This window comes from Mesoplodon bidens (assembly GCF_964165515.1).
Source record: "Mesoplodon bidens genome assembly, chromosome: 19".
NCBI lineage: Eukaryota > Metazoa > Chordata > Mammalia > Artiodactyla > Ziphiidae > Mesoplodon > Mesoplodon bidens.
This window is the reverse complement of record NC_138179.1, coordinates 9,780,188-9,802,049: the sequence shown is the minus strand read 5'-3', so window position 1 is coordinate 9,802,049 and position 21,862 is coordinate 9,780,188. Positions and strand designations below refer to the sequence as shown.

The following is a 21,862-nucleotide window of genomic DNA, read 5'->3' as shown; positions in this document are numbered from 1 at the left end:
TCACGGGGTTGTTCTGAGTATTAAAAAGGGATGTGTGTACTTGTGTATGTTACATGTAATACTTAGTGTCTACCGCAGGTAATAACCGTTACTTACTTTCGAAGAGATCTAGGAGTAGGGACAGTGGCTACCCCCGGAGGGGGCTTAATGAGACTTCTGGGGTGTTGGTAATGTTGTTTCTTGATCTGGGTGCTGAGTGTGTTTATGGGTAGGTATAGCTTATTTATTAATAGGTACATATAGGGGGGACTTCCCTGGTGGCGCAGTGGTTAAGAATACGCCTGCCAATGCAGGGGACACGGGTTCGAGCCCTGGTCCAGGAAGATCCCACATGCCGCAGAGCAACTAAGCCCTTGCGCCACAACTACTGAGCCTGAGCTCTAGAGCCAGCGAGCCACAGCTACTGAGCCCGCACACCACAACTACTGAAGCCTGCGTGCCTAGAACCCATGCTCTGCAACAAGAGAAGCCACTGCAATAAGAAGCCCGCGCACGGCAATGAAGAGTAGCCCCCGCTCGCCGCAACTAGAGAAAGCCTGCGTGCAGCAACGAAGACCCAACGCAGTCAAAAATAAATAAATTTATAAAAAAAAAAAAAGGAGAGAGAGAGAAGCATATATAGGGGACTTCCCTGGCCGTCCTGTGGTTAGGACTCTGCACTTCTACTGCAGGGGGCACGGGTTGGATTCCTGGTCAGGAAACTAAGATCCCGCATGCCACGCAGTGGGGCAAAAAAAAAAAAAAGTCTGTATATTCTTGCGTCCTTTCACTCTTGCCTTCCCTCTGCCAGGGTCCTGTGTGGGTCTCTACTTCCCTGCTTCCCTGCTTGTAATAGGAGTGAGCAGAGGGAGATGGGCTGGATCAGCGATTCTCAAGCTGGTAGTGGGCCCCAGATGCAATTTTGCAGTTTCTAGGGTCCTACCCCCTCACAATTCACTTTCCGCAGGAGTCGGCAAACAGCACTGCAATGATGCTGGCCTAGAAGCCCACTGAAGGTCCTTCTGGCGTTGCCTTCTTGGAGCCCAGGCCAGAGGGGACTGGCAAAAGTTGGGAGGCTGCCTTTAAAGGGAGCCTCCTGGGGACTGGAGAGCCGGCCATTTGTAGGAGGAATACACGCTTCTAATTTTGAATATGCCCCAAGCTGTTTCGAGCCATGTAAGCCCTTTCTGTTTAACCCTCACAATAATCCTGGGAGACAGATGGGCGGGTTTCGAAGGGAGAAGACATAAACTCAGACAAAACACCTCTCTCAATCAGAGAGCTGACTCCCTGTCCAGTGCTGTCTTAGTGACCAGACTCCACCTGGGGACCTGGGTATGGATATCAATGTCTCATGGAGATATAGTGGGTGACGTGAGTTACATGCAAGCACGTGTGTGTACTACATTGGATTCTTTTTTTTTTTTTTTTTTTTTTTTTTTTTGCGTTATGCGGGCCTCTCACTGCTGTGGCCTCTCCCGTTGCGGAGCACAGGCTCCGGACACACAGGCTCAGCGGCCATGGCTCACGGGCCCAGCCGCTCCGCGGCATGTGGGATCTTCCCGGACCGGGGCACGAACCCGTGTCCCCTGCATCGGCAGGCGGACTCTCAACCACTGCGCCACCAGGGAAGCCCTACATGTGGATTCTTGAAGAGCCTAAATCTCTCCCAGTCCTACCCTGGGTCTCAGCAGCAGGGCTTGAAAGTGGGCTTTGCTCTGAGTGGGCTTGATGGAAAGCAGGAGAGGTGGGGCCCAAGTACCCAGGTGACATAAGGGCTTAAGTCCCCACCCTGAAGGGGTCTGATCAGGTCTCCTCGCGTCACTAGTGGGGAGGAGATGCATGGATGGCCTGCATTCAGGTTGTGAAGGCTAGTGCTGGGCAGAAGGGGAGGAGAGTGGTTTACACTGCGGCCGTAAGCCTTTAGGTCGGGGGCAAACAGGAGAACAGTCTGGGCTGTGGGTGTGTGAAGCAGGTGGCAGGGAGAGGGTAGAATGCCTCTTGCCCTGTGGCAGTGACTGTGCAGTGGGTGGTCGGAGGGCGGGAGTGGGGTTGTGGTGGCCTCTGGATGTTTTTAGAGCCTTGGTCTGGAGAACATCCACTCCTGGAGAACAAGAGAGGCACAGGCCTGACTAGAGGCAGGGGATGGATGACAAGACCCCAGAAGTTTCTCCCAAAAGAGATAATACTCTTTAGAGTTTGCAAAGCACTTTCCATGGAGAACCTCATGTGACCGTCCCTTCAGCCATGAGGCACCTAATAGGGCAGGGACCACTGTTCCCATTCTACAGATGGGAAGACTGAAGGTTCTTCAGAGGGGGCTGCAGCTTGGCCAAGGCCAAAGGGGGAGTGAAGGCTCTACTGCCTTCCCCAGACTGCCTCTCCTAGTTGGGTTTCCCTCCTGCCGTGTGGGAGAGAGGCTCTGTGTCAGCACCTGGGCCATCGAAGGCGTTGCTCAGCCCGTCGTTGTGGTCCCCTTGGAAGAAGGTGAGGCGGATGTCAGCAGGGCCTGTGGCCGGGGCCTCCCAGAACTCCAGTGCCGAGACGTTGCTCCACAGCTGGAAGGCGGCACGCACGGCCCCCCGAACTGCCGGCTCAGGCAGGTGCTGGGGCCAGTTCACCAGGCGGTAGGAGAGATGCCGCTTGTACCATTTGCTGCCTGCCACCCAGAGAGGCCGCATCAGTCACACCTGCTGCAGAGCCTGGGGCTGCTCCCTGCGGACCCTTTTGATGGGGAGAGAGGTCCTCCTCCAGGAAGTCCCTGATGTGATGGAGGAAACACAGCCCAAATGGGAAGCCCACTGTTTGGCTGTGGAGACACTGCTCTCAGACTGACAAGACTACCCTTGTCCTGCACAGTCCCTAGTCCAGTGGCTCGACCTGGGGAGGTTCCAGTATGACAGGGGATGAGCAGCCTCTACCCAGGAAGAGTCCCCAACCTGAAGGAGTCTTGGGTCTGGGGCCATCTTCCCTACAATCTGGGCTGAGCTTGAAAACCGTGCTGCATCTCTTGCTGGCAGCGAATCCCAGACCCTGTCTACTGTGTCGGGTGGAGCCACGGGGGCCACAGCCATGACTGCCCTCTCCCCGTTCCCCCTCTCCACCCCGCACACCCTCCTGCCGGCTCCTTTTCCCGTGCCCTGGGCCTGCTGCTGACTAGAGACCACAAGGCCCATTTATTCGAGGTCCTTCTCTGACCCCTGGCCCTCCCCCTCACTTCCTCAGGGACTCTGCAGAGCTCTGAGGTGAAAACAAATAAGAACAAAGGGTGTGTTTGTCACTGACCGAGAGAGATTTTTCCATCTCCACTTTGTTAAGAGTTCCTATTCCTTTGCCTCAGACTGCAGCTCCTCCCTGAGGCCTGAGACTCTGGCCTCTTGCCCGAGCCCCAGGTCAGCCGTGTCCCTCTGCAGCTCGCCTTGCACCCAGGACCAGGGTGCTCAGAAGGTCCAGACCCCAGAGTTTTTCGTGGGCTATTTCTGAGCCCTGCAAGCTCAGGGGCTGAAACTGTGGAAGACTCACAGCTCTGGAGGCAGGACTCCCGTGAGCAGCCGAGAACCATGCTGCCTTTGGGTCTCAGTTTCCCAAATGGACCAGAGTCCCTGGAGCATAGGTGATGGGTGGACAGGGCAGGCCCGGCTGTGCTAGGAGGCCAGGCCAGAGGACAGGGCCCCCTCTCCCCTTGGGGGGCAGGTGAAGGTTCAGATCTCCTGCCTTTTTGTCCTGGGGGTACCCTTGCCTGAACCAGGTAGGAGGAGTGACATCATGGACATTTGGCCATCGCCTTGTCCATCTCTCTGCTCTAGTTTGCTGAAATTGAGGCCAGGAGGAAGGGCCTCAGAACGAGTGAGTGACGGGGCTAGGCCCTGAGCCCAGGCCCCGACACCAAATCCAGTGCGCCGGCCACTGTACCACACAGATAAGCAGGCCCGTTTGCTAAGACTCAAGGCTTATAAATTTGCCTAAACATCGCTCCTCTGGGTCAAAGCAGGGGCTCTGCGCAAGCTGAAATTCTCCTGAATTCTCCAGCTGGCAGAAGAGCTGAGCACACTTTCCCTCCCCCCTCCATCCTCCATGCAAGTGGGGCTGGGAGTGTCCCTTCTCTCACCCCTTTGGGCCTGGCAGCCACCCAACCCCTCCCAGCCAGTGACCAACCCTCAGGGAGGGATGAGGGAAGGATTCTAAGGAAGGCAGAGGAGGAGGGCCTGGAGGAAGGCCAGAGGCACCGCCTGAGGGTTCACGAGGTACCAATAATACTTCTCATTGAATCGTAAGTTTCACCAGGCACAGGGCAGGCTGGCACTGGGCTCTTTCACACCCTGCTATGGGTGACCAACTCTCAGACTCCCCCACCCCCCCAAAACCTTCAAGCTTCTAGAAACGTGTGAGGCAGCTCCTTCTGCCTCTTTGCAGCTAGGGAGGCCCCTCACTCCATGGGCAAGAAGTGGGGAGGCTATAGGGAGGACAGATAGGACTGGTATTGAGAGACTAATTTTCTTTGAGAGCAGAGCTGGATGGGGGGGTCCTTGGTGGGGCTGCCGGTGAGAAAGGAACCGCCTGGCCAGCAGCCTGAGCCCTCATCCCTGTCTTCTTGTAGGTCTGAGTCCTTGGAGCAGGCTTGCCACTTCAGGTCCCCATCCCAAACTCCTGGCCAGGCAGGGCTGGTTTCCATGGCAACCCTCAGGCCACAGCAGCACCTGGCACTGCACCCACCACACCCTTGCTCCAAAATTCAAAAGGGAAGAGGGAAGGAAAAGGAGATGGGGAAGGGCAGAGAGCTAGACTCCTTGCCTGGGTGGGGGGGACCCTGGAATCCTGACTCCCAACAGGCAACTGATACTGTGGAGAGAACGTGGGTTGAAATCCCAGTCCCTTTGCTTACAACCTCACGTATCAAATTATAGACTCTCTCCAAGCCTCAGTTTCCTTACTTGCAAAGTGGGGTTGGTAAGACTCACCTCTTGGTAAAAGTGAAATAGCAAATGAAAAAGCAGCACAAAGCTGCCTGGCATGTGGTGGGTGCTCAATAAATATCCCTGCTCCTTCGTTTTCCACCCAGATACACCCCCCCTCCCCGCCCCGGGGCTCCCCACCTCCACCAGCTGTGTGAGGGAGCAGGGACATTGAAGATCAGCCTTGCAGGCACAGAGTCCGGAGCTGGTGCTTGGAATGAGGTTGCCAGCTTTAGCAAATGAAAACGTAGAACGCCTAGTTCAATGTGAGTTTCAGATAAACAACAAATACTTTTTGTAGTATAAGTATGTGAAAACAAAACAGTTAAGTTGTTCATCTGAAATTCAAATTTAACTGGGCATCCTGTATTTTATCTGGCAAACCTGGAACCCAATTTCATCGGTATAGCATTTACCCACATAATGGAAAGTCACTGGCCTAGAAATCCACATCATGTTTTACGCTCCTACCCATGTTCTGGGTTTTTTCACATCCAGCAATCACTCAGTCCTCCCAGTGAAAAGAAGGCTTGGCCACACTCTGGCTATGTGGCCCTGGGAAAGTTGCTCAAGCTCTTTGTCCCTCATTTTCCCCATCTGTAAATGAGAATAATAATGGTACCCATCTCATTGGGTTGTTATTGGATTAAATGAGTTAATCCATTTAGAACCATGCTTGGCATGATCATAAAGGCTCAGTGTGTATTAACTGTTATTATTACATTTTCTTTCCTAAGGCATAGGAAGTGCATGGTGCCTGCCAAGCTCACAGCTCTTTTCTAGGGAATGTCTTCCCACCCAGGAGGTAAAGAATTCAAGCTGCTGTGGTTCATGTTGTGAGTAAGAGAGAAATTCTCTGTCTAGTCTGGCCACTGCTGTCTGGACCAGGGGTCAGTGTCAGATAATGAGATGGAGAGGGAGGTGCCTTAGCATGAATTTCTGTCCAAAAGGGATGCTCCAAATTGGATAGTGACAAACGGACTCGATCAGTTCCTCCCTTAGGGCATGAGAAGAAGAGATGCTGCCTGGAGGAAGCATCCCTCATGCTCAGGTCATGTCCTGAGTGCCCAGGAAGCATCGTCTCAATTCTCTGGGACATCGACTCTAGGCTGGAAGTGTCGCTATTGAGACTATCCGGGGCTGCCCCATTTTCCACCATATTCTCACAACAAGCCTTTCCCCTTAGTAATCAGCGCCTCTCCTTTGCAACCTGAACAAGCTGTTTCTGATGAGGAAACAGAGCATAGTGACATGGCCCAGGTCACACAGCTAAGCTCAGAGCTCCGGATCCAGGGATGCTGCTCCAGCTCACACCGCTCCTCCATTCTACCTTGTCCTTCCCCACTGCCGTCCAGAAACACTGGGGGATGCAGAACAGGTTGACACCAAGGACATCTTGAGCCCAGAGTCTGGACCCCATCGCTCCTCCTTGTTTTACCAGAATGCGGTCAGGCAGTACTGGGGACCCAGAGTGGCTGGATGTGTAGACACAGTGGAGCTGGCTTGGCAAGTACCTGGAAACAGACATCCTCCCACAGCTGAGAACAGCTCACAATTTCCTTACGAATTAGCTAAGAAACAACAACAGTGTGCCGCTTGTTCTCTTCATAATGGGCATTGTCAGCCAGAGTAGTTAATGCAAATTAAAAGAGGCAATGGCCCTAAGCGCTCACAGTAAAATGAATGAGATGAGAACCTGACTGAGCAACCCCATCTTGTTAGGAGTCTTGAAAACTGTGAAAACGGAGCAGAGAAAACTAGACTTAGTACAAACAAGATGTTAAAATTACACACAGTTAGGGCTTCCCTGGTGGTGCAGTGGTTAAGAATCCACCTGCCAATGCAGGGGACACAGGTTTGAGCCCTGGTCCGGGAAGATCCCACACGCCACAGAGCAACTAAGCCCGTGTGCCACAACTACTGAGCCTGCGCTCTAGAGCCCGCGAGCCACAACTACTGAGCCCACGTGCTGCAACTACTGAAGTTGCTGAAGCTCACGTGCCTAGAGCCCATGCTCCGCAGCAAGAGAAGCCACTGTAATGAGAAGCCCGTGCACCGCAACGAAGAGTAGCCCCCGCTGGCCGCAACTAGAGAAAGCCTGCGTGCGGCAACAAAGACCCAACGCAGCCTAAAATAAATAAATTAAAAAAAAATTACACACAGTTAAACTTGTTATTGATGAAGAATTGATAGAAGAATTAAATCTCCTTCATAAATCATAGATCTGTAACATCTGATCCTGGAAGTTTGGATTTGGACAAAGAAGGAGGAAGTGGAGGGGGGGAAGAGAAGGGAAAACCCAAAACTACACAAGGAAAACCACAATGGCAGAAACTGTAATGTGAAAATGTCCAGAATAAGCAAATCTGCAGAGTCAGAGAGGATATTGATTAGTGGTTGCCTGGGGCTGGGAAGAGGGAGAGTGGGAGTGACTGTTTCATTTTGGGCATGGGGTTTCTTCTTGAGGTGATGAAAACGTTCTGGAATTAGATTGTGATGATGGTTGCACAATGCTGTGAATATACTAAAAATCACTGAGCTGTACACTTTGAGTAAATTTTATGGTATGTGAATTGTATTTCCATAATGCTGTTAAAAAATGTGGCGTGGTCAAAATAAAACTGATCAATGAATCACATCTTTGTTGAATAATTCTTTTGAAAAAACAATCGATTCTGATGAAAATGACTTCAGTCAAATATAAAGGAAAATGTTGGCAATGGTTTAACTGCCCTACATAGCAAATTGATCAAGGCATTAAGTGGGCTTGATGGGGTTTGCTCTGGAAAATACTTGCACAATGAAAATTTATCAATTTAGGGACTTCCCTGGTGGCGCAGTGGTTAGGAGTCCGCCTGCCAGTGTAGGGGACACGGGTTCAAGCCCTGGTCCGGGAAGATCCCACATGCCATGGCGCAACTAAGCCTGTGCACCACAACTACTCAGCCTGCACTCTAGAGCCCATGAGACATAACTACTGGGCCCCCGTGCTGTAACTACTGAAGCCCGCAGGCCTAGAGCCCATGCTCCGCAACAAGAGAAGCCACCACAATGAGAAGCCCACGCACTGCAACAAAGAGAGCTCCCGCTTGCCACAACTAGAGAAAGCCCATGCGCAGCAACGAAGACCCAACGCAGCCAAAAAAAAAAATAATAATTTTTTTTAAATGAAAAAATAAAGAAAAATTTAACAAAAAGAAAATTCATCAATTTAGGCATAATTCTGATTTAAATATCTGTGTTCACAAAGATGGTCCTTGGGTTGAGAGGTCCTATTCACCCACCCTAGGGGAGCGAGGTTATTCACAGAGCCCAGTCCAAGGATGAGACGTATTTTTCTGGCCATGGGGCTTCAGGATGTTGGGGAATCCCAGCCCAGCTAGATTTTAACAGTGCTCACCTTGCCTGGCAAAGCGTTTCTTACGCCTCATTTTGGCCCGACGCCCAGTAAATAGGGCACTGACTCTCTTGGTCCAGGCCACCTGGCCGTCGGTATCTGCCACCCCACAGCGGGGCTGCGTCATCTGGCGCAGCGTGGCGGCGTCCAGCATCCCGCTCATGGGCAGCTGGGACACCCACTGGAACTCCCTGTTAGGAGGAATTGAGATAAAGGACCACAGTGCGAGGCTGGCCGGTGGGGATGAATGCAGGGAGCTTCCCTGGAGACAGCAGGATGCTGGGGCAAGGGAGGGAGCAATGGAGTGTGACCCCCTGGGCACACGTGGGAGACCAGCCTTCTAAGAGGACGGAGGAGGTGACCGGAGCTTTGCACTCCAGCACCACCAAGTCCTCCAAATCCCTCTGTCTTACCTGATGGCATTGCTGAATTGCGTGGAGGCGGGACTACTGGGGGCGGGTTCATTGAGATATCCGTACTTCTCCAGGAATGCCTGGGGGAGAGAGAAAGGTCAGCTTTCCCACGGTGTGGCACCCTTTCCCCTCCCTGGGTCTCCGAGGGTCCATGTCACATACATCACGCCCAGGCTCATCCCTTTTCCCAACAAGGTCTATGAGCTATAGCAGAAAGAGTCCTGGCATCAAAGCCAGAACCTGGACTCAGTTCCAAGCCAACAACAGATCAGCTGGATACAGTTCTTGGAAGCCAGTGGAAAGAAGTGTGTGACTCATTGCCCATCCCTATCAGCAGTCCTGCCCTTCAGGGGAATGGTGCACTCGGTTCCCTGCTTGCCCTTTTCACTCATAAAGCCCCACCAATGGATTAAAAAAATCACCCTGGGCTGCTGAATTCTTATACAGTCACACATCGACTCTTCATTTTTACCCCTCCTTGCTGTGTTACCCATCCAGAAATAATTTTCTGTCTTCCTTCTTCTCTGCTGTATTTCTTAACTCAGATCAACTCCAATCATAGCTGCTGCGTCAAGGAAAAGGCACAAGTTGGGAATGAAACCAGACGCTAAATGCCAGGACCGGCAAGCCTCTAAACCTTTGCAAGTATCCCGCCTCCGTTTTGTGGATTTCGTTATATCTGTCTCCAGAGACCTCCACATCCTCTTCTCGATGAAGCCACTTTCCATAAGGAGCCCTTATTCTAGACAAACTCCTTCCAAGTCCATTTTATTGTTTTCCTGCGCTAACTTATTAGTATTTCAGCACTATTGTTTTCTTCCTTCCCTTTGCATAGGTACACCATTTGGGGATGCATAATGGATTAAAGGAGTTCTAGGGGCTTAATCTGGAAGACTCTTTACTGCTCAACACAGTGTGGCATCATAGAATAGCCACAGGTCTTGGAATCAAGAACCTGTTCCCAACCATGACTCTGCTGGGTGGCCAGAGACAAACTACTTAACCTCTCTGAGCCTCCATTTCTTCACTCACAATGTGAGAACAGAAATAACCCCACAGGATTCTCAGAAGGATTAAACGTAGCAATGCACATCTAGCATAGTTGTCTGGTATATAGTAAATGCTCAATAAACAGTTGATCAGGTTGATTTACCTTAGTGGGGAAATTAACAAGAGACTTTTGGAATGCACCCCATCTATAAGACGGCAAGTGCTTTGAACAAGGCAGTTACACCTCTGCTATTCTAGGTGCTTTATCTCAGACTTGCCTCACCCCAGCCAAGTGCCTGGTTCTCTTCCATGCCTCCTCCCTGTCCCTTGGTGAGGATGCACAGAGTGGCTTTCTAAAGGAAGTCAGAGAATTGTTTCCTTAGAAGCAGTTTTGCTGAGTGAGTGACTTGGGAGAGACTGGGTCACAGGCTAACAGGCTGGCACTCCCTGTGCCTCTCCCCCCAAACCCACCCAGCCCTTATCAGGGACTTGGCTCCGGTTCAGGAACTTGGAAGCCTTGGACACAGGGGGAGGACAGGGGAAACTGACTAGCGGCGTCTCCTGTTTCCTGGCTGGGCTGCCATGCCTGGGACTTTGGCAGGCAAGGTGGGTGGAGGGCAGGATGGGGGTGGAGGCTTTTTTCAGGGGTCCATCAGAGGGGAAGTCCTGGGCTGACCTGTGGGTTTCAAGGCAGAGCTGAATTTCCAGAAGGCAGAGTAAGAAAGTATCCAGGACACCAGCCAAGAGACACCAAATGAATGAGTAAAAGAAATGTTAAGAATTTGACACTTAATATTTCCATAAAAGCACCCAAGTGTTATGATGGGGGTTATCAGGACTTAAGAACTCCCTTATATTTATTCTGTGTTTACTATGCACATATCTTAAAACATTTTTAATTACAGGAAGGGGGCCCTTAATACTGAGTGTCCTAAAGTTCTGTTGAGTGGAGCGAGACCCACATCTCGGGGTGAGGAGGAGGCAGGGTTGAGATGCCCTCTGCTCCTGCAGCCCTCCCTAACCCTCTTCTGCTTGCCCATTTGCCGTGCCTGTTTTCCCCTGCAAAGGTTAGAGAAATGCCCATCTGCCTGGGAGAAAGAGCAGGGGTGTAGGGCAGGTGACAGTGCGGCAAAGGGATCCCAGGAGAAGACGCAGGATTGGGAGGGTGTCCTGTGCTCTCTCGGGGGCTCTCCGAGCTCCACCTGAGACCACCGCTGTCCTCCTTCAGGGAAGCCATGCCCAGGCTTCTCCTCTTTGCCTCACAGTTCAAACATCAGGTTTTCTCTCTAACCTGTCCTCCACACATCGTCTCTCCCATGGAGCCCAGGGCTGGAGCTGCATGGAAAGGAAGCTGGAGGGCTGTGCCCCTCCAGTGATTCACCTTGCTCAGGTCTGAAAGCTTGCACCCACCTGCCTCACCCACTTGGTCAGGGCTGGGGCCACTTCCCTGGGGAGTCGCCTCTGCAAAGCCCTGAGGGTGGCTGTGGTGTTTGGGGAAAATGAAGACGGTTCTCCCCAGACCCAGAAAGCTGAGAGGCATCAGAATTCTGGGGGTTCTAGGCCTTCATCCGTCCTGACTTGTCCTGCGAGTGTGTGTGGAGCCCAGCCCATTCAGTGCCTGAAGGAAGGGGAAATTCTGGCCATTACTGAGCAGGGCAAGGCTAGCAATGAGGTGTAGCAAAATGAATCCCGGAGCTCTGAGTCACTAACGCCGCAGGGCAAGAGCCCTGGACTGAGTGTCTTGAGTTTTATTCTTGGTGCTGCTGTGAACTGTGTGTCCTTAAGCAAGTCCTGTGCCTCTCTGGGCCTCAGTTTCCTCTTTTATAAAATGGGGGGGGGGTTTGGATTAGAGCTAAGATCTACTCCAGCTCCTTCTCTTATTGTAGCCTTGTTTCTGCAACTGATTAGCTATGTGAACTATGGCAAAGCTACTTAACCTCTCTGTGCCTCAAAATATAAAATGGGGGTAGGAATACTGCTTTATGTTTCTCACAGGAGTGTCGTGACAATCCAGCAAGAAGAGGCTTTGGGAAAGCTTTAGGATAGTTGCTCCATTAAAAACATTGTTTTTCCATTTATAGTCGCAGAGCCTCATTGCTGGAAGGGACCTTTGGTAGATTAGTCTAGGAAGGGTCAGCTTCCAGTCTCCTGTCCACAGAGTGGCTGTGACATCCTCCATATCAAAGAATTGCAGCAGCAAAAATGAAACCAAGAATTAAAAAATTGCAAGCTCATGCAGAAACCATGTTGCTTCACCTATGATCTATTACTTCTCATATTATGTTTCATTATGATTCTAATCTTTCTATAGTGACTCTGTGTGATTGTGTTTATCATCTGATACACCTGTGGCATTATTAGCCAAGTCAAGATGCAGGGGGTGGCAGTTGATGTTCTGCCTTGGCAAGTCCCATAAATAAAAATGCTTTCTGGGGCTTCCCTGGTGGCGCAGTGGTTGAGAGTCCGCCTGCCGATGCAGGGGACACGGGTTCGTGCCCCGGTCCGGGAAGATCCCACATGCCGTGGAGCGGCTGGGTCCGTGAGCCATGGCCGCCGAGCCTGCGCGTCCGGAGCCTGTGCTCCGCAACAGGAGAGGCCACAACGGTGAGAGGCCCACATGCCGAAAAAAAAAAAAAAAATGTTTTCTGGTAATCAGGAGCGCAGTGAGCTCTCACCTATTGTAAAGCTTTTCGGGGTATCTCACCTTCTTTGAGCTTCACAATTACCTTGCAAGAACATAGGCAGGACAGGTGTTGTTATTCCCATTTTAAAGATGAGGAAGGTAAATCTCAAGGGAGTATAGTGTTTCATACTTGAATCTAAGTCCTCAGACACCTATCCCAGGATGTTTTATTTCACATTTAAGCAAGTGACTCAGAGGCTTTAAAACCGAAGGAGTAGGGTCCAAGCTGCTCTCACCACTGGGAGATGGCCCTCAAATATAAAAAAGGTAAAACTGGGGGTGTTTCTAGCTGGATTCCTTCTGTCTCCTCCACGAGCAGGCCCAGGGGTGGAGCAGAGGGAAGAACCTGCTCAGGCAGGGGACTCCAAAGAGGCTAGGATCACATCTCCCATGACAATCCACAGGGGCCCTCTGACAAGCCACAGGTATTCAATAGCACCCAAGGATATTCTTCACAAAGGCAAACATCTGCTTCCAGAATGTATTGCTTTTGCTCTCTGACTTCTGGAACCTACTGAAGTTCTCAGGGCAGTGGGACAAGCTCCGCCCCTTTCCTTTATTTTGGACAAAGACCTCCCCGTCCCTTCTGTCTGACTCCCTTCCTCTTCTCCTCCTTTCCCTTGTCCCTGGTCCCATATTCACAAAGTTCTGTTTAGGTATAACTTAGATAACTCTTACTGTAATCCCCGTAGCTTCTTTCATTTTCCATCCTTAAGGAAGTTGGAAAACATTAGCTGGCTAGTCTCCATCCAGATCCCATCTTATATTTTTTTCTAATGCCAAATAACCAGACTGTATGGACCCATGGTCCTCACTGGGTGTGGGGCGAAGTTTAAGGCACAAAATAATGCCCTAACCAAGACTGTGTTTAGGAGGAGTTGTCCAACAATCTCTCCCTTCTATGTTCCTGCTTCCACCATCCAGCTTTTACTATTAATAGATGTCTTGGTTTTTAGACTGGCTTGGCAATTGCTTTTCCATCAACTTGTGGTCCTCTGGGACACTTCAGAGCCTTGTCTGCACCCTATGAATCACTGAGCTGAGCTCTTGGGAAAGGTTTCCATGTCCGGGCTTCTGGGTTTCTGACTCACACAAAATAAAATGAATGGATCTGTGGTATGAGAAACAGACACTGCACCTGGTGGTGGATACTCCACAGAAGCTCCAGTGTCTCCCTGGAGAAACAAACTACCCAGTTTCCTGTTGCACTGGCACACTGGGAATAGCCGTGCAGATATGCATGATTACTGAGTGGAAGGCAGGTCCTGGACACATTGCCAGGTTGTGCTAAGGAAGGTCCAAGCAATGCATGGTAGATAGATCTCTCAGGACAGTCTGTGTTGCCCAAGAACAGGATAGGGCCTGGCTGGGAATGGGAGGGGGGCCAGGGTGATGATGTCATTCATTAACTCTCAATCTTGCAACTCAGCAGCGGAGGCTGTTCCTGATCACTGATGTGAGCAGCTCTAGTTTTCCTAAGTGGGCAACAATGAACTTGTTCACAATGCAGCTTTGTAAGCAGTCAGTCCCCTGCCAGGCAAAGCCCACTCTGGAAAGCCCTCGATTTTATTCCTTTGTGTGCACACAGGGGACACATAGAGCCATGCATGCAGGGCACAGGAATACACACAGAGACAGCCAGATAGATAGACATGGACATAGGTAGATGAAATGTATACACACATACACAGAGAGGCAAAGGCGTACAAACATACCAAAGTTAAAGGATGTTAGTGCTGGAAAGAATCTTAAAAATCAGTTAAGAAATTTAACTCCCTTATTTTACAGAAGAGGAATCTGCTGACTAGAGAAGGGGAAAGACAAGCTTAAGATCACACAGCTGTTTTACTATTTCTTTCTTTCCATCTCCTGAACTTTGACCTTTGTCTATGAGCTCAGCAGGACTGCTGTGCTTTGTTTGGGGTCTGGCTCCCTGCACTGCGGTCAGGGAAATGAGCCGGAGCAAAGAGCTAGGGTGATCAGGGGGCGCACTCTGTGCAGGTTCCTTTCTGTGGATGGTTGTATTTCCCGAAATGATCACAACACCTCTCATTCTCCTGCTCTCCTTACGATGTGACTTCAGCACTCCTCCCACCAACTGTGGGGTCTGTGTTCCCACCCCTTGACCTGGAGTTTGTGACTCCGGACAGTGGAGTACAGCAGAAGTGAGGCTATGCAACTTCCTAGTCTAAGTCACAAAGAGATACAACTTCTGCTTCTCTCACTCTCTTCTCTCTCTCTCTCTCTCTCTCTGCTCTCAGCTTGGAGACCCAACCACCATGTTTGGAGGCAGGCCAAACTAGCCCATATGCAGAGACCATGTGGATAGGCCCACATGGAGAACTGAGGCCCCCAGCTGACAGCCAGCATCAACTGCCAGAGAGGTGAGTAAACAGCCTTCAGATGGTTCCATCCCCAGACACTGCAGAGCAGAGACAAGCTGCCTTGATGTGCCCTGTTTGAAATTCTAACCCACAATATCTATGGACATAATACATGGTTCTTTTACCTCACTGAATTTTGAAGTAATTTTAATGTAGCCATAGTAACTGCAACACCGTCTCTTAAGAATTATAGCCCTGTTGTCAAATGCTGAAAATTGTTGTCTTACATACTTGGTCCTGTATTATTGTTTTAGGAGAGCTAGTCACCAAGCCAGGACTTTAATTTGAAGCTCTGTTTTCTAAAATAACAAGAACAACATTGAGAGCAACTTCCTTTGATAGACTGCTTTCTACATACTAGGTACCGTGCTGAGCCTAGAATGTATTTCATATACATTACCTCATGAAACCACACCAAAATCTTGTGAAATAGGCATTACTAACCCCCATAACACAGAGAAGAAAACTGAGGCTCAGAGAGGTTAAATAATTTACTGATGGTTTGCACACAGGTCTGCCTGACACTGAAGCCCATGCAATTGACCATATACAGAAATACATATAGACATGCCGACACACACACACAATTTGCATATATATATATGCATATAGGGACACACCCCCATTACACATTTCCAGAGTTCTTTATGCTTTTAAAATATTTCCTGCTCTCAGAGGTAAAAAAATCCCCTTCCCCCAGTTATATTAAATAGATGGAAAGAGATCTAATCGGCTAGATATTACATTTCCCAAGCACACCCCAAGATGAAATTCTCTCCATCTGGGGCCACCGCAGGCATGGGCGGCAGAGATAGGGTCTCTGTTCTCTAGCCAAGTATTGCCTGGGACCCGGACCTGGGGGGAGGTGGGCTGGAACTCTTAACAAGACTTGGCTTGGTACACAGAAGCCTTCTCCTGGGGCCAGGAGGACTCTGCACTTGATATTGTAAGACTTTAAATTCAGAGAAGCAAAGTGATTCCCGAATGTGCAAAAGCAGAGAGCACAGAGCAAGAGACTAGTGCTTAGATGGGGAGGGAGTGAAGGAGTTGGAGAGAGGACCCCCTTGTGGAAGCAGGGTCATTTCCAAATACTCCAGAGCAGTAATGGGTCCGGGCTGGTGGAAGGAAGAGTGGTTCAGAGGCGGTCCTCCTCATTTTTCAGGGTTCTTAAATTCAGCATGTCTCTCTCTTCTAGGGGAGGGGAGTGGGGATACTGAAAAGCTCACAACTGGCAGTTTTACAGCAGGAATGATGCTCTGTAAGAGTCTCAGGGCAAAATGCTGGGCTCAGTCATTTAAAACTTATTTGCCTCCCTTCTCCTTAAAATAGTGGCAACCCCAGTTTCTAATCCAGAGAAGAGATAAGAACACAGGAAGTGATGTTCCTTTGGAGAAGAAAGAAATGAAACTGGTGTATTATTACAATCACCTATATCTAGAAAGTAGACGCCCCAAGTTCACCTCTAACCCCACCTCACAAAAATTCCCCTTGTGCAACCTACACCAAGCAGTTGAGTCCAAAGGAGGAAAATGAAATGGGAAATCTTTAAGGTTCACCTCCACTTCCCCACCCCCTTTTCTCCAGTTCAGTCCTGAAGCACTGTTTAAAGCTCCTTAGAAGCAATTTAAGAGTATGCTACTCTTGGGAATTCCCTGGCGGTCCAGTGGTTAGGGCTTCGCGCTCTCACTGCAAGGGGGCATGGGTTCAATCCCTGGTCGGGGAACTAAGATCCCACAAGCTGCGCAGCACAGCCGGAAAAAAAAAAAAAAAAGAGAGAGAGAGAGAGAGAGAGTGTGTGTGTGTGCTACTCTCACCCATTTTACAGATGCAAAAAGTTCTGAGCTTGGGCACTCACTAGCCTCAGCTGGTCAGGGCAGCACCGGCCCAGGAAGCCAGAGCTGTTTCCCGTGTCCCCGGCCAGGGCCAGAGAGCAGTACGGTCTCGCCAGCAATCTGGGAGTCTCCGCAGCGTCCGACACCTGGGGAGGGCGTGTGATGAATGAACTGCTAAGTCTCCCAGACTAGGCGGTGAGGGACAGTGGCTCCGCGCTAAACTGGGGTGTAGGGGTTCCCTCTCCCTCAGTTCTTGCATGTCTATCCTATCTTTTCGCTGCCCCTTCCCCTTGTCCTGGGAAATCAGTGCAGATCCGCCTGCCCGTGTGGTTCCAGCCCTGGCTTGGGGTTAGGGGGGTGGGGTAGGGTGATGGAGTAGGAGGGGAGAGAATGCTGCCCCAGGCTCTTTGTGTGCAAGTGCGAAGGGTGCGGAGGACAAGGGAGGGTCACGCCGATGGTCAGCTCAGATGGGGCGGCTGGGTGGCCTGACTGCAAAGTTCGGGCGGTTCTCCAGCACGCGGACCCTCTCCGCCCCCCCCCCACCACCCACCGCGTACCTCCGCCTCCCTGCGCAGCTCCTGGCCTACTCGCTGGGCGAGCTGGGCGTCCAGGCCGCCCCACAGCAGCAGCGGCAGGGCGCGCAGCAGGAGGCCGACATGCGCGGCCATGTCGCCGCCGCCCCTGCAGCTGGGCGCTGGGCACGGGGCGCGGGGCAGCCGGCCGTCGGTCCTCCGTGCCCGGGCCCCCGCGGATGCTCCAGCTCTGCGCCGGCGCAGCGCCGAGGGGAAGGTGGCAGGGGCTCGCCCGTACCCGGGCTCCGCGCGCCGGGCAGCTCCTCCGCGGCGCTTCGCCGGGAGCCGGGTCGAGGTCGTCCAGCCCGGCAGTGCCTGCCCGCGGGTCCGCCGGCCCAGTGACCTAGAGGCGAGGGAGGGAGGGGAAAGAGAGAGGAGGAGGCGGGACCCCGGCACTCCGGTCCCACCCACACGCCTCGGCTCCTGGAACAAGCGGCGGTGCTAGAGCCTCTTCCGCAGGCTGTGTGGCCTCGCCCCGCGCCAGTCGTCTTGCGAAGCCATCCTCTAGTCGGCCACCTCCAGTCGATCCGGATCTCTGTGGGGAGGACAGGGGAGGAAACGTCTTCTCCTGGCGGTTGTGGCTACCTAAGGCTTCGATGAAGAGGGATTCTGGCCTACCCGAGGGTCATTGATGGCTTCAGCCGGGCTGGCAGGGACCGAGGCCCTGAGGTGTGAGAGAAGGAGCCTTGGGCTGGGGTCAGAAGAACTGAATTTGAGCTCCACATCTGCTTCTTTGCTAGCCGTGTGAATCCTGCCTCAGCCACCTGCTGGCTGTGTGGTCTTGGGCAAGTCACTCACCCTCTCTGAACCTATTTTTCTCAGCAGTGAATGGGGATAATAGAATACCGACATCAAGTGATAATAGGGAACATTTAATGAGAGAATGCCTGTAAATAACTGAGCACCGTACCTGGCATCATGCAGTCCGCATTTTATATCAGTAAAAGGTAGACTGCAGCTGTGTGACCTTTGGCGAAGAATTTACTTCGAGCGTCAATTTTCTCATCAATGAAATGATAGCGAATAAAACTTAGTTTCCAGAGTTGCATGAAGATTGAGAAAATGAGTGTAAAGTGCCTGGCTTTATATATCCCACACAGTCCTAGTAAGGGTGGACAGATGATTTACGTGAAAAGCTTAGTCAAACTCGTACTGAGCAAAAGTAAACTGTTTTCATTATCCGCCTTAGTGACTGCAGACGGGTTGCTGTTTCTCTTCCAGGCTCAGTTTGCTAACCTGTAAAAGGCAAATGGCAAAATGATACCCACCTCTGGGGGTCGATGTGGGGTTTAGATGAGTTAATGTGTGTAAAGGTAATCTGGAATCTATAAAGCGCTAAGCAAATGTAACGCAGTGCTATCCGAAGTCTTAGGGCCTTAGTAGTGCACAAGATGTTTTTGTGTTGTTAGAGAAAGGCGCTACTTGGACGGAGGAATTTTTAAAAGGCGCCTCTTTGATCGGACTTCTCAGAAATGATTGGACTTGTCAAAAATAGGCGTTCCGGGGGCGGACTGTTTGGAAATAGGCCACGCCCACCTCACAACTAGCCAATGAAAAGGGAACACTCATTCTGGGCGAACCAATTAGAAACAGGCGCTCCTTTGGGCAGATCAATGAGAAAAAGGCGCCCTTCTAGGGCTCAGACACAATCCGGCAAGGGCTCCGCTGCGGGCAGAGTTGAGGGTGGATTTCTTTGTAAATTCATGTCCCCTCTCCGCCGGTGCCCTTGTGCACATCTATAGGGAGCATCTCTGCCTGGAATGGAGATGGTGGACAAGGCCTGGGTCTTACCCTCAGAGAGCTTTCAGTCTAGCGGGCAGACTGGAATCAAGGTTCTCAGCTAAGGACAGAACAGATGGACACAGCTACAGATTCAGGCAAAGTCCTGCAGTGAGCCTGGGGGAGGGAGATGCTGAAGGGCTCAGCATCGAGAAGGGTTGCTAAATCTAGTACGGTAGCTTGAATATCAGATTAACAACAAATAATTTTTAAGTATAAATATGTGTCAATGCAATATTTGAGAAAAATTATTCATCTTTTATCTGAAATTCAGGTTTAACTGGGCATCCTCTGTTTTAATCTAGCAATCCTAGAGAGTGCATGTATGTGTGTGTGGGGGTGGTGTCAGAAGGTTGTAGTTATGACATGGCACATGGTGCCCTTGACTAATAGATGGATTTTGATAGGTCAGATGTGGCTCTGCTTTGGGGCAGGAAGCTCTGAGGAGCACCAGTTGGTAAGGACACCGTGGGCCAAGTTGGAGTCAAACCCAGGTTTGCCAATTTGTTCTCCAGGGAGAATCTTGCCATCCCTTCCTCCAGCACATCCCTGGGGTTTCTTCATTTCAGCTGCACTGGGAGGACAGGGGAAGGCAGGAAGCAGGGGTTCTCTGGTGGCTGAGTGTCTGGAAGGAGACAGGCTCAGCCATGCAGAGAACTGACCCTGCCTTTCTCTGCATCCGAGGTTAGCCCTGGTCCAGGGACCTGAAAACTAGCACCACTATTGTGTTCGAAAGTTGACTTCCTCTGCTTTCCCTTTGTGTCCTTGGTTGGATTATTTCATCTCATCCTCACCTCTCCCCACTCCATTTCTGCTTGCGAGTGCCTGCAAGAGCTTATGCAGAGCAGAGCTTTCTTTGCCCACACATCCACCCTGGGCTTCAACCATACCTCTGTACAGGATATGTCTATTTCCCAAAAAGACAGTGTGTATCCATGGTTAGAATGAGGGGAGCAGGAGGATTCAGTTCCCTGATGCCTATGACGCTTACTCATAAGTCCCAGAGCACCAAATTCTGTGACCTTCAGGAATCCTGGGGCCTACTCGCAGCTCCACAACTGACTTGCTGCATGTTTTTACTTTCCAGGACACATCCTGAGCCAAATCACTTTGGATGATGTGAAGGAGGGCTGTTTGCCATTGGCGGGGAGACTGAGAAGGAAAGAGAGATGAGAAAGGCAGGGTAGTTTATTGGAAAGAAATTATCCACAGCAAGGGTATCAGAAGAGTGATGGGAGGAGAACGGCTTTGGAGCAGGAATCCTCAAAGCAAGGTCCAAAGACTACCCACATCCAAAACAATACTGTGGTGACAAGTCCCTATATTAATCCAATCGGGACTTGTATCTTCCTCTGGTGGGAGTGGGGGTGGAGGTGGGAAGGAGGAATTGGAACAAATAATAATGGTTAATACCTGCTGAGGAATTAACATGCACCATGTATGTGCTATGTGCCTCACATAAATCATGTTATTGTATCTTTGCAGTTTCCTTATGAGAAAGCTACTATTATAAGCATCCTTATTTTACAGATGAGGAAATTGAGGGGCATGGATTTGATCCCTAGTCAGAGAACTAAGATCCTGCATGACTCATGGCCAAAAAAAAAAAAAAAAAAGAAAAAGAAAAAGTCCTTACTTAGGGACGTACATTAAAGTCAATTGTAGATTTCATTTTTAAAAAATGTGATTCTTGGACACCTGCACTGAATCACCTGGAGCCACTTGTTAAAAATTCAGATTCCTGAGTCCCACTGCAGCCCTGCTGGATCACTAAATACTAGATACTAATGTTTAAGAAGAGGGACTTCCCTGGTGGTGCAGTGATTAAGAATCCGCCTGCCAATGCAGGGGACATGGGTTCAAGCCCTGGCCCAGGAAGATCCTACATACTGCAGAGCAACTAAGCCCGCGAGCCACAACTACCGAAGCCTGTGGGCCTAGAGCCGGTGCTCCGCAGCAAAGACAAGCAAGCCACTGCAATGAGAAGCCCGCAACAAAGAGTAGGCTCCTGTTCGCTGCAACTAGAGAAAGCCCACGGGCAGCAATGAAGACCCAAGGCAGCCAAAAATAAATAAATAAGAAGTAAATAAATGTATAAAAAAAAAGTTTAGGAGGCAAATAGCTCTAGGTTTTTCTTTAGAAAACTCTGGCTCTCTCCTTCTCTCCCTCCCCATCTTGGCTTAGCAGGTTCCTGACCCAACTAGCTGTCAGTCCTCTCCATAGCTCCTCTTCAAAGAGAGCGGCTTCCCCTCCCTCCCTCCTCCTGGACTGGGGCTCGGTTTAGATCCACCGTGCCTCCCAGCCCTCCCAGAGTGGATAGAGCTTCTGAGGAACGCATGCCAGGGCCTGGGCAACTTGTCTGCCCAGGGGAATAGCTGGCAGCTGCCCAGTCACTCGTTCCTCCCTGACAGAGGCAACAGCTGGCCGTTGGGTCCTCATCCTGACCAGGACCCCCTGAATCAGCCAGGATGTGTGGACCTGGACAAGGCCCCTCTGGGCCTCAGTTTCTCTCTTCATCATCTGAGGAACAATCAGCTTTGTCTCCGCCCCGTCCTTCACCCCAGGAAACGTGCAGAACACAAAGTAGATGTTATCAGAAGGAATTCTGAGCTCTGGAGAAAAGCACTAATGGAAGGATCAACCTCTGAAAACCACAATGATTTAGAGGAATAATGAGGATGTGAGATTAGCTTGGGAGAGCTGAAGACGAGGCTTCTCCAGAGATGCGAGGACTTTAGCTGTGATTATCTGGATTATTATTGACCATAACCTCTGTGCATTTTAAGCTGTGATTCAATGTTGGAAGCCCTAACTTTCTAGCAAACACCTCCACCTCTGGAAGAGAGATCTCCTCTCTCCAGAACAGGTGGATGTGGTCTCA

At 50.7% G+C, this 21,862-nt stretch overlaps 1 protein-coding gene across 4 annotated transcripts in view; it reads right to left on the bottom strand.

Moving 5' to 3' along the window:
- Positions 1 to 17,646, bottom strand: part of MMP28 (matrix metallopeptidase 28) — a 36,693-nt gene extending 19,047 nt beyond the window's left edge. For 2 of the 4 annotated variants that reach the window (XM_081218703.1, XM_081218702.1), the window contains exons 1-4: positions 17,188 to 17,646; positions 8,742 to 8,821; positions 8,332 to 8,519; positions 2,414 to 2,638 (exon numbers count right to left, since the gene is read on the bottom strand). In XM_081218703.1, the coding sequence (XP_081074829.1) occupies positions 2,414 to 2,638; positions 8,332 to 8,519; positions 8,742 to 8,821; positions 17,188 to 17,298 (604 nt within the window). In that variant the 5' untranslated portion in view covers positions 17,299 to 17,646. The remainder of the gene's footprint in view (positions 1 to 2,413; positions 2,639 to 8,331; positions 8,520 to 8,741; positions 8,822 to 17,187) is intronic. The other 2 variants (XM_081218700.1, XM_081218701.1) reach the window with 2 other exon arrangements.
- Between the last annotated feature and the right edge of the window lie 4,216 nt (positions 17,647 to 21,862).